At 33.7% G+C, this 13,711-nt stretch overlaps 1 protein-coding gene across 1 annotated transcript; it reads right to left on the reverse strand.

The window, feature by feature from the left end:
* Positions 1-7,634: 7,634 nt before the first annotated feature.
* Positions 7,635-11,894, reverse strand: LOC132036954 (pyruvate dehydrogenase E1 component subunit alpha-3, chloroplastic). Its single transcript, XM_059427371.1, has 3 exons — positions 11,440-11,894; positions 8,791-9,571; positions 7,635-7,999 (listed from the first exon to the last, which is right to left on the reverse strand). Exons 1-3 carry the CDS (start codon positions 11,674-11,676, stop codon positions 7,722-7,724), a joined length of 1,296 nt encoding a protein of 431 aa, XP_059283354.1. The 5' UTR covers positions 11,677-11,894; the 3' UTR covers positions 7,635-7,721.
* Positions 11,895-13,711: the final 1,817 nt, after the last annotated feature.

The raw sequence follows: 13,711 nt of genomic DNA on the forward strand, positions 1-13,711 counted from the left end.
CCGCCCATTAGTAGTGTCTATACATGCCATCTAGATATGGTGTATATGTCGGCCGCCTTAGCGGTGTCTGCCCGGCCATAGAGGCACAGTGTAATCTCCTCGTTATATACTTATCATAAAACATGCATAAAAACTCAAGTGAAAACTACAACTCTATCGGGGTGACGTAAAGTCGAGAACCCCCGATTCCATTATGGAGTATTCATGATCATCATATCTCACCTTGAAGGAACTAGCATTACTAGCAACAATGACTAACATCAAGGATGTAAGGATCACTAGCCTCATAGTTATATCATGTCATAAGCTTTAGAATCTCTAGACATAGATTTATCATCATTACCATGGACATATCTCATCTTTATCTCCTAAGAAGCTCTTAAGAATCTTTAACTTTCATCTTTTGGGATGTAAGAAGGTCATGGGAATTACCGGAAAGAAATCACAATATATAAGAATCATGCCTTTGAAAGAAGGGCTAGCCTTACATACCTTTATATCTTTTTAACTCTATTGCCTACTTGCTTGCCTTTCGAGCTCGCGATTCTACCTTCAAGAGAATTTGTACTAAGATTAGACAACCGGAAGCATACTTATGCTTAAGCTAAAGCAACTAAGAGTTAATGAAAATTTGGCGACATTTCCTTTGTTTCGACAACTTCTTCCATAAAATAAGATAACCCTCAAACATCAATAAGAACACCCATGATAACATAATCAATAAATTCTTCAAGTTAAACATTGTTTACTTCTTAAATCCACCTTCAAAATCATCCATAACCATACCTATGATACAACTTCACATTCATTCTCATATAACACTCATTTAACATCATTTGTATTATTCAACACAAGATTGTACTTATAACACGTCAAGAACTATTATTCAAGTTAAGTCATCACTCAAGAATATCACTATTTCCATATTTGCACTCCATATCCTCCTCCCTTCCATAATCTAAGTCTTTTAACCTCTCAATATTCTTAATAACATGAATTGAACATAATACTCACCTTTGATGGTGTAGGAATGGACTTGGATGAGAGTACTTCACTTGAAGAAAATCCTACCTCAACACCAAAGAGATTCTTGGTTTCCACAAACCCTAGAGAGTATCCTTGCACTTGATTCTACTAATTCTTGGTGTTTACTCCTTGATTTCCCTTGGATATATGATGATATGATGAGGGAATTTTTCTAGAACCTTCAAGACTTGGAGAGAGAATGAAATCTAAAAATTTGGAACATGGCTCATCTATTTATAGCTGAAACTGGAAAGTTCCAGAAAAGCGGGTCGACGACCCGTCGGCGTGTCGACGGTCCGTCGACTTACACCCGAGAATCTCTGATTGCAGAAACGTGTCGACGGTTGGGTCGACAGTCCCGTCGACGTGTCGACGGTTCGTCAACTTGATCCATCGACTTGCGCCTGCAGATGTCAGTCTGCAGAAACATATTGACGGTGCACAGTGACGGTCCGTCGACACTGACTGGTGTCTGCAAAATTTCCTGAATCCGTTCAGATTTCGCCGATTCGATCCGTTCGACTTCTAACCCTGTAAATCACCAGGAATACCTGTTAGTACGTTTGTATTCGGGGTAAGGTATCCTCTACCTTAACTATCTCCCACGAGCTTTCTTATCCTACCTCAAATGTCTTTGGAATCTTAATTAGGAACATCAAGTATCCCTTCTTACTTATAGGGACATCATACACATCTCACCCTGCGTTAGTCTATTTACCGCACAACGATTTGAATTTTTTTTTTTCCCGAGGTGTAACATTTACAACATCATATCACATAATTTTAAAAATAATGAATACAAACATGATTTCATAGAAACCATACATTAATGAACCACGGGAACAACTATCCAAACAGGGGGTTAGTTTTCCAAAAATTAGTTATGCGATTTTTTTTTTAAATAACTTTGAGAAGAAGGTGGTATTATTTCGTCTTAAGATATTTGTGTTAGGATTAAAATGTTTTTCACCCCACACCAAATATATATTTTTTTTATTGGAACAACTTTGATGAGTTCTATATATATAGATAAGAACGAATCGGATCGACTCGACTGATATGATAGATGGAATAGTAATTTGTGTTATATGGGTTGGACTCCCCTCCGGTACATGATCCCTCCATTTCATCAAGTACACCTTTATAAATTTGATATGTGTACTCCTAAAAATCTAATGGATCAGATTTATAGCCTGTTTGGCCAAGCTTATAAAAACAACTTATTTTAAAAAGTACTTTTCAAAAAATACTTTTGGCTAAAAATAGTTTGTGTTTGACCAATTATTTTAAAAGTACTTTTGAGCAGCATTTGGCGTTTGGCCAAGTTTTTAAAAAGTGCTTCTAGGTGTATTTTTCTCAAAAAGTACTTTTCAAAAAAGCGCTTTTGGGCAAAAGCTATTTTTTTTTTTAAATTACGAAAAAGCTTCTATACTGCCCAAAAGCACTTATTTTCTCTCAAAAGTTTAGCCAATCACGTCACTTTTTTTTAAAATAAGCACTTATTAAAAAAAAAAATATTTTTGGGGAAAAATAAACTTGGTCAAACAGGCTATTAATTAATTAATCAAAGTATTTAACTATGGTAAACAATTCTCTCTCCTCACGTTGCCTAACATGAATTCCTTGTTTTGCTCCCAAATCTTTTAAGAAAAAGCATCATCATTCATTCCCAAATTTCAAATCATTGGCAGTAGTTAATAATCTTCTTTCTTCAACTTTGTCTTCCATTTCTCTTCAATTCTTTAGATTATTAACTACTAATACTACGACTGTGTTTCTTATTAAACTAGACGGCCCCGTGCGCAACACGGGCCCAATAATTTAAATTACAACAGATCTATATGTATGTAGTTGTGTTTGGATAGTGATTATATATTTATATATATATATATATATGTTGTTCAAAACACGATTAATATAACGTTGTAGTTTGTTCTATATCTAAAACTTTATTATATTAATGTTTGCTATGAATACAAAATCGGCAAATTTATTAATATTTTTTAAAAGAGAAGACTTGTTTAAAAAGAAACTATTTTCCTCTCTTTGAGATAAAACAATAGAATATTTAAGCATCGGTTGATACTTTCAATTTTAATTCGATTAATTTAAAGGTGTAAAATACTTATTATTTTTTATCAAATTTTGATTTGGATAATTCTAATTAAAATTATTAAATTAATTTTACATGTTTAAAACGAAACAAAGTAGAAATTGATTTTCTATTTAAACGAAGAAATGCTTTTTTTTTTAATTTTTGGTAAATATTCTCGGTTTAGCTCATTACTTGTCATGTTGTCTTTTGCATGGTTTTTTAAGAAAACGTCGATTAGCATTATAATTTGACTAATTTACCTTATTCATTATTTGATCTCCATTTGATTTTTTTTTTTTTACAACATTAATCTCTTTTCACATTTATTAGAGTAAGAATAAAAATAAAAAAGTAATTAAATTCTATCTTATTTTAAAATATAAATATTTTAAGTATATTTATTTTAGTAAACATATATAAATATTTTAAGTATATTTATTTTAGTAAACATAACAAATAAATGACATGGCGGAATAGCAAATACAACAGTTTAATATCTAGATTAGATCTCAGGCTAATATAAAAAAAGAAAGAAAATTGTATGGTTTGACTACTTAACCTTTTGAAGAAAAGCAATTTCATTTGCTCCCACTAATGGATTGATACGCACGTGGCAATGAATCCATCATTATTGACTTAATGAGATACTTTAAAAATTACATGAATATTGTTTGATTTTTTAATATGGGGTGCACTTTTTTTTTTTTTTTTTTTGAACATTATTAATTTGCACTATTTTTATGCATTATATATATATATATATATATATATATATATGTTCAAAACACGATTAATATAACATTCTAGTTTGTACTCCGTATCTAAAACTTTATTATATTAGTATTTACTACGAATACAAAGTCTGCAATTTTTTTTTTAATATGGGGTTCACTTTTTTTTTTTTGATATTGCTCGATTTTGTTAATATGGGGTCCACTTTTTTTTACCATGAGTTTGGAGATGGTGGGTTTCATTTTTTTTTTTTTTTTATATTGCTTGATGTTGTTTAGTATGGGGTCCACCCTTTATGGGGTGCACTTTTTTTTTTTTTGACATTATTAGTTTACTATTTTTATGCATATAATATATATACATATACTATGTTCAAAACACGATTAATATAACATTGTAGTTTGTGCTTCATATCTAAAACTTTATTATATTAGTGTTTGCTACGAATACAAAGTCTGCACTTTTTTTTTTAACATTATATTTTTTTTAATATGGGGTTCACTTTTTTTTTTTGATATTGCTTGATTTTGTTAATATGGGGTCCACTTTTTTTTTCCCATGAGTTCGGAGATGGTGAGTTCCACTTTTTTTTTTTTTTTTTTTTTTATATTGCTCGGTGTTATTTTGTATGGGGCCCACCCCCCCCCCCCTCCCTTTTTTTTTTTAAGGGACAACGAACGACGAAGCATGGGTCTAAACCCATGCTTTATATAGTTTCTTCTCTTTTATTTTTTATTTTATTTTTTATATTGCTTGGTGTTGTTTAGTATGAAACCCCTTTTGGACATTATTAGTTTTATTTTTATGCATATAATATATATATATATATATATATATATATATATACACACACTATATTCAAAACACGATTAATATAACATTGTAGTTTGTGCATATATATATATATATATATATATATATATATATATATATATATATATATATATATATATATATATATATATATTCAAAACACGATTAATATAACATTGTAGTTTGTCTCAGTCTAAAACTTTATTATATTAGTGTTTGCTACGAATATAAAGTTTACACTTTTTTTTTTGACATTGTTTGTTTTTTAATATGGGATTCACTTTTTTTTTTATATTGCTTGATTTTGTTAATATGGGGTCCACTTTTTTTTTCCGTGAGTTTGGAGATGGTGGGTTCCACTTTTTTTACTTTTTTTTTTTTTTTTTTTAATATTGGTTGGTGTTTTTTTTTTTTTTAATGTTGGTTGGTGTTTTTTTTTTTAATATTGGTTGGTGTTAATATGGGGATCACACTTTTTTTTTTTTATGGCTTAACTATATAGAAGCATGGGTGTAAACCCTGGTTTCTATATAATAGTAAGGACATTGGAAAACACCTTTCATCCTTATTTTCCCCGTCATATTTTCCAAGTTCGTTATGTTCATTTCCTTGACTTAGTTTTGCATTGAAATAATCGAAAGGAAAAGATTTTAATTTAGAGATTTTGAACTCTCAAACAAGAAGATAGAAATGGAGAAAGAATTCTTTTTGAAACAAGAAAACCCACATAAGAAATCGAAAAAGATAAAAGCAAAAATTGAAAAAATTGTCTCATCAGAAGAACCAAGCTACTGGTGATATAAACTTGAACTGACAAAATTCGAATGGGTTACTGTGTTTTCTGTGAAGATTAGGAAGATCAGAATTTTTTTAGAGTAGAGTTTGGGGAATTGTGAGGAGAGAGAATTGTTTACCATAGTTAAATGCTTTGGTTAATTGATTACATCTGATCCATTAGATTTTTAGGAGGACACATGTCAAACTTATAAAGGTGTACTTGATGAAATCGAGGGATCATGTATTGGAGGGGAGCCCAATCCGTGTTATATATTTAGTTAGGACCTTGTCTACCTTTCATTATCTTCCGCTCTCCTCGTATAGATTGGGAATTGATTACCTTTGGGAGCCAAGTCGAATATATCGGTGGTCTTGTGAGTGGTTGATAAACTGCCTTTTTGCATCTTTAGGGAGTCCCATAGCAATTCCCCCTCTACTCTTTTCTAGTTAAATATCAAACTGTTGTCTATAACACCATTCGAATCTATGACGTGCGCCTACCCCACACATCACGTGTTGCGCTCTTACCACTAGACTAAAGCCTTAGACTATCACCTCACACCAATTTTTAAAATTATCATTGAAACCGTATAATATTATTCCAATGTATATCTACTATGTAAAAAAAAAAAAAAATGAAAATCTGCGCCTAAAATGGGGGAGAGAAAAAAAGATGGCAAAGAAGCAATGAGATTTCTCTAAACGACAGTGCAAACTACAATTTGGATACAGAACTTTCTTCAAAGAGCTCAAAAATCAGTGAAGTGGAATTAACTCATGCAAATCGAACTAATTGGAGAAATTCCCTGTGTTTTGTTGAGCCGTGGTTTGGTCTATTTGTTGCATGTGTTTATTTCTTCTTTCAGTATGCTGCAAATTCTGATTTCTTAACACATTACTCGCTCCATTTGGCAAACGCCTTTGAATAATGCAGATCTCTTCTATCAAAGAAGCAAAATTTCTTCTTGGAAGGAGAGAGATTTTAGGTTTAATGAGGGTGTCTTTGTCAGCATAAGTAAAGCAGCCGTTGGACAATTTACTATACTTGCTCATAGCCATCAAGAATTTCCACGATCGGAAAAAAGAAGGTATTATAAAGAAGCCCGAATGGCTAACCGACGGACAGTGGGAGCAACTTAAAGCATATTGACAAACTCCTGAGTTTATCGCCAAGTCTGAGTAGGCAAAGGCTACCCGTGCATCTTAGTGGCTCTATCACACTGCAGGTGCAAAAAGTTAGGGGCATGTGGCTAGGAAAATGGGAAGTAGTTTTATACTTTTAAAGTTACTACGATTAATATGTTATTTTTGAGTTATTAATTCTATGTTTAACTTTTTTGTAGAAAGAGGCGTTCATATATCTGTTCGCAGAAAAATTAAAACAATGGCTGCTTACACGCTCTGTTTCCTCAGCCTTACTGGAGAAAATGTACTGTTGATTTGATCCAATGAAGGTAAATTCCACCTAAGTAAGGACTTCTATCTGTTCACTTGGATTACGTATTACAAGTCAAAATCATAGATGCAGAAGTTGATCTAAGATTGAAGATTCAAGGACATCAACTAATCCAATAAAATTTCTTTTCACGATTAGAAGTCCACTGGCACTCTACTCTCCTTTTCACAGTTCCAGACATACAGATATCCCATGGAACGAGCATTAACACACCAGAACGCGTGCTTAGTGCAATAACCAATCCTGGCCGTCCTACACCTTAGAGCTACTTCCTACTTGGGCTAGACACTCTCTCACCAGAATGTTTTAACTGAATATTAGATCCCTAGAAAATTTAGGAGCAAGCTTAGAGGTATAGCCTCCCATGACGTTGGGCGAACCACGTAAATACTAGTATCAACTATATACACCAACTGACAAATACAATAAACATTAGAACCCTCCAAATTGGTTTCTCATGAACAAAATTCATCCCCAGCTTTCCAAGGATGCAACAAGTAGAGTTAAGCTAGAGGACACAGAGCTAAGAAGCTGAAAGAAATCTAACAAATGGTACAAGACCGAATGCCAAGAGACTAGAAACTTACAACCACTGAACATGCAAAAAGGGGAACGCAAGGCCCTTCAGGTTTTGTCATTCATGAATAGTACAACTAAAAAACAATGTCCAAGATAAAAGAGAACACCACCCTGAACAAAATTGAAACTGTAAAGTAACTAAACATCAGAGAGAGACATCGATACATGTGTAGAAGAGCTATCAATATCAATAATTACCAAATGAAAACCTGCTTCTTGGTCCACACAGCACAGCCTTGAGAACTAGACCTGAGCTGTGCCTTCAGTGAACTTAGGATCCTCACATCTGTACCTTCCATCAGGCCCAATTCCGAAGCCCCTAGGATCAGCAAACACATTCTCTAGCAACTGGTTACGAGCTGGAACAGGGCTTGCATCTGCGAACTCCACAGACTCTTCAACCAATTCATCGATCTTTTTATCTATGGCCTTTAACTCTGCTTCATTGACCAGGTTGTTCTCAAACATATACTTCTTCAAGGCAGTGATAGGATCTCTTGTGGCATAGTGATTCTTCTCAGCTACCAAAATGAACAAATTCAGGTCAAAGAGATGAAGTAATTATCCAAATATGTGGACCACGTATAAGGGTACATGAGCAACAAACTAACATAATAGAGTTTAAAAGGCTCATTCTCTTATGGTACTTGGATCATATATCCTACAGCATTTCTACAAAGAAGTTATGGAGCATTAGAGCTCCTTTATGGTGTTTCGGTTCCCTTTGTTTTGGAGGTATGTCTCCATCAGAGAATACATCTAGTGCTATCCCAGAGATACTTCATGTTATATATGCTTGACTGTAAATGGAAGCTGTAAATAATTATATCGGAGGTGCTCCTCATTCCACACTTTACCAAGGTTGCATTGACACAGTTCCTCGCACATAAATCACTATCTCAAAAGTTTCCGCACAATCAGCCAATTTGAAGCTTCACGTAAATGGTGATATAAATAATTAAAGTACAGACATACTACTAAAAGAAGTGATCGGCTGAAGTGATCGGCTAATGTGCTAAGAAATTGTATAGTAGTTGATAGCATTCACTACAAGAAAAGCCAGAGGTAGCACATTTAACAAGTCCTCACACAAGCTGCCCAAAGTTTCATAGGCTAATAGCTCTCTATTAAGTACTAAAGGTTTATCCTTCAAAACCTTAGAAAACACGGGCTACAATCATTCAGGTACCACAGATGCCAAAGCAGCAGTCTTAAAGAAACAGCTATAAGTGGATTGAGGATAATAACACAAGTGAATGGGAATAATTTAAAATAATTCAGCAAAGGAACAAAATGGAAATGGAAAACTCACCAGGGTCACGAAGCTCATCTGGATCAGCCAAAGAGTGTCCTCTGAACCGGTAAGTCTCACATTCAACCAAAGTGGGACCTTCCCCTCTCCTAGCTCTGCCAACAGCCTCTTGTGCTACCTCCCTCACCTTCAACACATCCATTCCATCAACATGAACCCCAGGCATCCCAAAGGCAGGACCTTTCTTCCAAATTTCAGGATCAGAAGTAGATCTCAAGTGGGACATCCCAATTGCCCACAGATTGTTCTCAACAACAAAGATAATGGGCAATTTCCACAATGCGGCCATGTTCAAGCACTCGTAGAATTGGCCATTGTTGCAAGTTCCATCACCAAAGAAGGCCACTGTGACATGATCACAATCAGCCTCCTTCAAGACCTCTCTTCTGTACTTGCTACTAAATGCAGCACCTGTAGCTATTGGGATTCCCTCACCAATAAAAGCGAAACCACCAAGAACGTTGTGCTCTTTGGAGAACATGTGCATCGATCCACCCTGGCCTCTACAACACCCCGTAGTCTTCCCAAATAGCTCACTCATCACTTGACGAGCTGGAACACCTTTGCTCAATGCATGGACATGATCACGATAAGTGCTAACTACAGAGTCTTCCTTCTTCAAAAGCTTAATGAAACCAGTTGAGACAGCTTCTTGCCCGTTGTACAAATGCACAAAACCAAACATTTTGCCCCTGTAATACATTTGGGCGCACATGTCCTCAAAAGCTCTTCCCAACACCATGTCCTCGTACAGTATCAATCCTTCCTCCTTAGTAATCAACTAAATGCAACAAAAGACACAGATAATTGGGTAAAAATCACAAAAGCCCGAATCTTTTCAAACAACTCTGCTATATGAGAAATTCTAAGAAGAGTAAGCACTAAATCGCCACAATAACAACTCTTAAAAATGGGGCAAAAGTTGCATGACACAAATTAAAACTGAGTTTTCAAATGGCAAATGGAACAACAGACATAACTAATTAACAAAATCATAAACAAGCCGAATTATGCTTCAAAAAGATAAGCATTAAATTAACAGAAGTAACGCTTATAGCTTGTTTGGCCAAACTTATTTTTCTCCAAAAATGCTTATTTTAAAAAAGTGAGGTGTTTGGCCAAGCTTTTGGGTGAAAATAAGTGCTTACGGGGAGTAGCAGATGCAGTTTTTCATAAGCTAAAAGAAATAGCTTTTGCCCGAGACACTTCTTTCAAAAGCACTTTTGAGAAAAATACACTTAGAAGCACTTTTTAAAAGCATGGCCAAACACTAATTGCTACTCCAAAGTGTTTTTTAAAATTAATTGGCCAAACACAAACTGCTTTTTGCCATACTTGTTTGAAAAGCACTTTTGCAAAAAACACTTTTTAAAATAAGCTGATTTTAAAAACTTGGCCAAACAGACTATTAGAAGACATATATAATCCCAAGAAAGGACATATCTTTTGCGAACAACAGAAAATTTATACAAGAAATTTGAAGAATCAAGCAATAAATCTCCATTAAAAAAACATTAATAAGATAGAGTTACTAAAATAACAAATTGAGCATGACCCAAATAAAAACTGAGGTTGCAAGAGCCAAAAAAATCAAAATTGGGATGGAACAACAGACGCAACTAATTAACAAAATCACAAACAAGCTGTATCATGCAAACAACTACAATGTCATACGACAGATTCAAATATAAGCACTAAATTAAGACAAATAACACTTAAAAGACTTAACAATCTCAAAAAAAAAAAAAAAAAAAAAAAAAAAAAAAAGTACAAATCTTTTGCAAACAACAGAATTTTTATACGGGAAATTTAAAGAAACAAGCATTAAATCTCCATATAAAAAACCACTAATAAGATAGAGTTACTAAAGTAACAAATTGAGCATGACCCAAATGAAAACTAAGTTTGCAAAGCCAAAACCAACAAAGATTTTGGCAAAAATTAAGAAGATGCAGGTACCAGGTTAGAGATAGAAGATTTGGACTTGGATTTCTTTTCCTTAATTGCAAATGCCAAAATTATCAAAATTTGGATGGAACAACAGACAACTAATTAACAAAATCACAAACAAGCAAATCATGCAAACAACTACAATGTCATACGATAGATTCAAAAGATAAGCACTAAATTAACACAAAGAACACTTAAAAACTTACCAATCCAGAAAAAGGACGAATCCTTTGCAAACGACAGAATTTTTATACAAGAAATTTAAAGAAACAAGCACTAGATCTTTTAAAAAATAAAAAAAAAAGCACAAACAAGATAGAGCTACTAACATAACAAATTGAGCATGACCCAAATGAAAACTGAGCTTGCAAAGCCAAAATTATTAAAATTGGGATGGAACAACAAACACAACTGATTAACAAAATCACAAACAATCTGAATCATGCAAACAGATTCAAAGATAAGCACTAAATTAACACAAAGAACACTTGAAAACTTACCAATCCAGAAAAAGGACGAATCTTTTGCAAACCACAGAATTTTTATACGAGAAATTTAAAGAAACAAGCACTAATCCCATAATAAGATAGAGTTAGTAAAGTAACAAATGGAGCATGACCCAAATGAAAACTGAGCTAGCAAAGCCAAAATCAACAAAAACAGGGAGCAAAACTGCAAAAATCAAGAAAATGGAGGTACCAAATTGGAGATATTGGACGTAGACTTGGATTTCTTTTCCTTAACAACATCAGAAACAGCAACAATTGCATTGGATCTTCGTTGGGATTGAGGAGGCAACAAATCCTTCTTAAGAGAAATCGATGATCCAAGAAAAGAACAGCTTCCCTTAAGACCCAAAAGGGGCTTATCAGCAGATCTAGTGGAATTAAGGGGCAAAGGTTGCAAAACTTTCGTTGCAGAGAAAGACATAGCCATGATGATGAATTAGAGAAAATAGAGAGATGGCTCGTTGTGTATAATGTGAGTAAACAAACAGATGAATGTGTTTATATAATTGAAGGACATAAAAGGGGAAGAAGGAGGAAAAGGGGCGGAGGAAACAAGAAAAGAGAAAAAAACCAAAGTGTGGAAATAACCGCCAGGAGCGTTGGCTGCTCTCTGCTGGGGTTCCTATTTTGTGGGCATAGTTGGTTTGACAAAAAAAAAATAGTATTAGTATATAATTTATTAATATTGAAAATTTATGAAGTATTTGCACGGATTGGCCTTCAAATGCATTGGTCTTTAGTGTTTGGCCCTCGCTTATGTGGTTTTCAACTTTTGTATCTGCTGCTCATTTAATGACAATATTCAAACTTACTTTACTCGGCATAAGATTTGCAATATTTATCTTCGGAAATTAAATTTTTACCTCTCTCGGTACAAGCTCTATTGAATTAAGTTTATGCGGCATAAGTTGTTGTGTAGTATTTTTTAGATTATGTTGAGTGTTAATGGTTTTGTCATGTCCGGCATAATTTATGGGATGTTATGATACGAGTGAAATCTAAATTTATGCCGTGCTGAAAGTGCTAAAGGGCAAAAATTAAAAACCACAAATTTAGGGGACAAAAATTAAAGACCACCCCAAAATAGGGGCATTTGTGCGATATTGGTTTCATGTGCTATATTGTTATAAGCTCTATATCTTTCCTGGCCTTCTGGCTAAGATCTATGCGTATTTGTTCTTATCACTTGTCAGCTGTATGAACTTCTCACTTTTATTGGCCACGGCTTATGAGTTCTTGTCCATAAGTTTTCTTTTGAACAGGTAAAAGTATGATTTACCAAAATGAACGAAAGGTTTGGTTATGACTTATGGGAGTCGGAAGATCAAGGTACCTTTATGCATTTGAATACTATATTTAATATTTTTCAAGTTAATTTATATCAGAATTTCGTAAAAATGTTATAAATTATAATCATTGTTAAGTTTTTACTAAATATTATATTTTTTTACGAAACCAGATATAATTAAGAGAGATGAAAGACATAGATACCCCTTGTAACTTATCCCTAACGGGCAGATAGACATCTTAATTATAATAGTGAGCATTGAGAGTATTTTTGCTCGATAAAGTGTGTCTTGTAAACCACTTATGCTGACATGGTAAAATATGTGCTTCTCATTCAAATTTGAGTGCACGAAGCCTTTAATATTATGTTTTTCTTTTCAAAATTAACATCACTGATCCCATTGTTCATAAGGTTAGTATTCTTAGTTGTTGTTTCCATCATCCGGTGTTGCAACATCATGCGCACAAGTGGTGATGAAATTCATTAGGGACAACATCCACTAAGCCTACTATACCCCCTAAACAACTAGGTAAAGGAATTCAAGAGGTTGTCATAATCCTCCAAACATATAAGCAAAGCACATTACATTTGTTTTTAAAAATTATGGCCTTTAGCGGAAATTCAATTTATTTTATAATTCATTCAAGGATCAAAGAAAGTTACATACATCCCCTTCTTACAGCTAAACAGTGTGCAATTGTCACCACGTGATTCACATTAAGTCGTGGCGTTTTAGTCGAATTTAATCTCTTATCTCGAATGGTATCAAATGCTCATTTCTTCTTCTTTTTTCTAAAAAAATAAAAATAAAAATCACTATAAGAATCACCGTTTTATCATTTAAAAACATGTCATGAATTTCATTAACAAGTCATGACATATTTTAAGTAGTACAGTGCGGTGCACAAATAATATAAGGATTATATATAAGGAGTCATAGACACTTCGATAAAGTTGAAGACTTTGTCCTTTAAGAGATCTCTTCACTTCAGTAATCATGGAAAAAACTATGTAAGCTTGTTGTACACGTTCATGGAATCTCATTTAATATGTCAGTTCGAAAGTATGGTATAGTATGAAAGCCCACAATATAACTTAAAATTCGGCCTACCTCAAAGTCGATCTAAAATAGCTAACGTTCACCAAATTCGTTCCAAATGTACCAACAACTGCA

The sequence above is a fragment of the Lycium ferocissimum genome, chromosome 11 (genome assembly GCF_029784015.1).
Source record: "Lycium ferocissimum isolate CSIRO_LF1 chromosome 11, AGI_CSIRO_Lferr_CH_V1, whole genome shotgun sequence".
Lineage (NCBI taxonomy): Eukaryota > Viridiplantae > Streptophyta > Magnoliopsida > Solanales > Solanaceae > Lycium > Lycium ferocissimum.